Source organism: Notothenia coriiceps, unplaced genomic scaffold (genome assembly GCF_000735185.1).
Source record: "Notothenia coriiceps isolate Sejong01 unplaced genomic scaffold, NC01 NC01_scaffold00034566, whole genome shotgun sequence".
Taxonomy (NCBI): domain Eukaryota; kingdom Metazoa; phylum Chordata; class Actinopteri; order Perciformes; family Nototheniidae; genus Notothenia; species Notothenia coriiceps.
In genome coordinates this window covers 161007-162296 of record NW_011367267.1, presented here as the reverse complement: position 1 = coordinate 162296, position 1290 = coordinate 161007, and the positions used below count along the sequence as shown (strand labels likewise).

General features: G+C 35.9%; 1 protein-coding gene across 1 annotated transcript in view; it reads left to right on the top strand.

Annotated features, from left to right (window-relative positions):
* Nucleotides 1-214: 214 nt before the first annotated feature.
* LOC104962371 (chloride channel protein 1-like) overlaps nt 215-1290 on the top strand; it is a gene marked incomplete at both ends in the record, with an annotated part of 16730 nt that continues 15654 nt past the window's right edge. The window contains one exon of the mRNA XM_010790811.1: nt 215-284. Coding sequence (XP_010789113.1) covers nt 215-284 — 70 coding nt within the window. The remainder of the gene's footprint in view (nt 285-1290) is intronic.

The window sequence follows — 1290 nt, the reverse complement described above, 5'->3', positions numbered from 1 at the left end:
TTACTAGTGTTTGAAATTCAAAAGTGGGAAATGCCATTGGATTTTCAGTCTGCAGCCTTTGGGGAAAGCCTTGAATACTCATATTTAAATCAAACAATGAGGCCTGTATGTTGATCTGAAGTTCATTTGAGTCTGCACACTTTGGTTTTATTGTTTTCCATCAACAGCTCCTAGTTTTTCCTCTTTAAGATGTTGTATGATTTTTGTGTTGCAGTTCTGGATGTCTGCTGTGGCCACCGCCATGCCCATTCCATCTGGGGCGTTCATGCCTGTCTTCATACTGGGTGAGCATTGACACCTATAGCCTTTAAATGAAGCAAGGTTTGTGTGGGGGGTTATTAAATGATGATACATTTCGGTATCAATAATTTGATAGCTTTCATTTGCACGTTTTTGCCCATTAATAGCCAGTTAACGGCATTTTTCAATTGATTTAGCTGCCTGCAAATCAGCTATATTTCAAAATACTGTTTTTATGGAATCACAGTCGTTGATTTATTATCTTTCCCATGAGATATTAGGCTCTTATTATTCAGATCAACATTTTAGGAATCTGTTCATTTGCAGTTCATCTGTTGTTTTTGTAGTGACCTTTACAAATGCTTCACTTTAAATTATTCATCATTACAAGCTGCAAACAACTTGAAATGGATCAATTCAGCTCCAGATAGGCAGTGTCATGTTTTGTGTGCTATTCATCACGCAAAACAACAGCAACAGTTTCCAAACATGCAAATGAGACCATTACATCGGCTTCAATGAACGAGCAAGATAGTTTCTTAACAGAAAAGTCTCTCTGACTAATGATGTTTAGGCCATTATCATGTTGGAATGATTTCTTTAATCAGCCTTTTCACCATCTGCTCCCACAACAAACACTGATGACTTGAGGTCTGTTTGCTCTGTTTAGAGATGAACGGAAGGCTGACAATCTTAATAATTGTTTTCCACATGTAACGGATTACCTTGCTACATTACATATATTTAATTTAAAATGCCACTTCAAGGTCATAGGCCCAAATCCAAACAGACCCCTCCACCCCCCCCCCCCCCCTCATAAATAATACAAAATGAAACTAAAGTGGCAATTCTTATTTTTTGATAATCTCTTGTTGTTTTTAAATCTTATCTTAAGATAAGATATGTTTGGTTTTTGTAAATATACAAAACTTTGCAATCAAATGCACAACTGTACTGTTTTCTAGACTAGACATGGTTATACATAATAAATAATTCATCAATTATTAACATCAGTATGAAAGCATAACATTGTTGTGTGTGTTTTGTGTG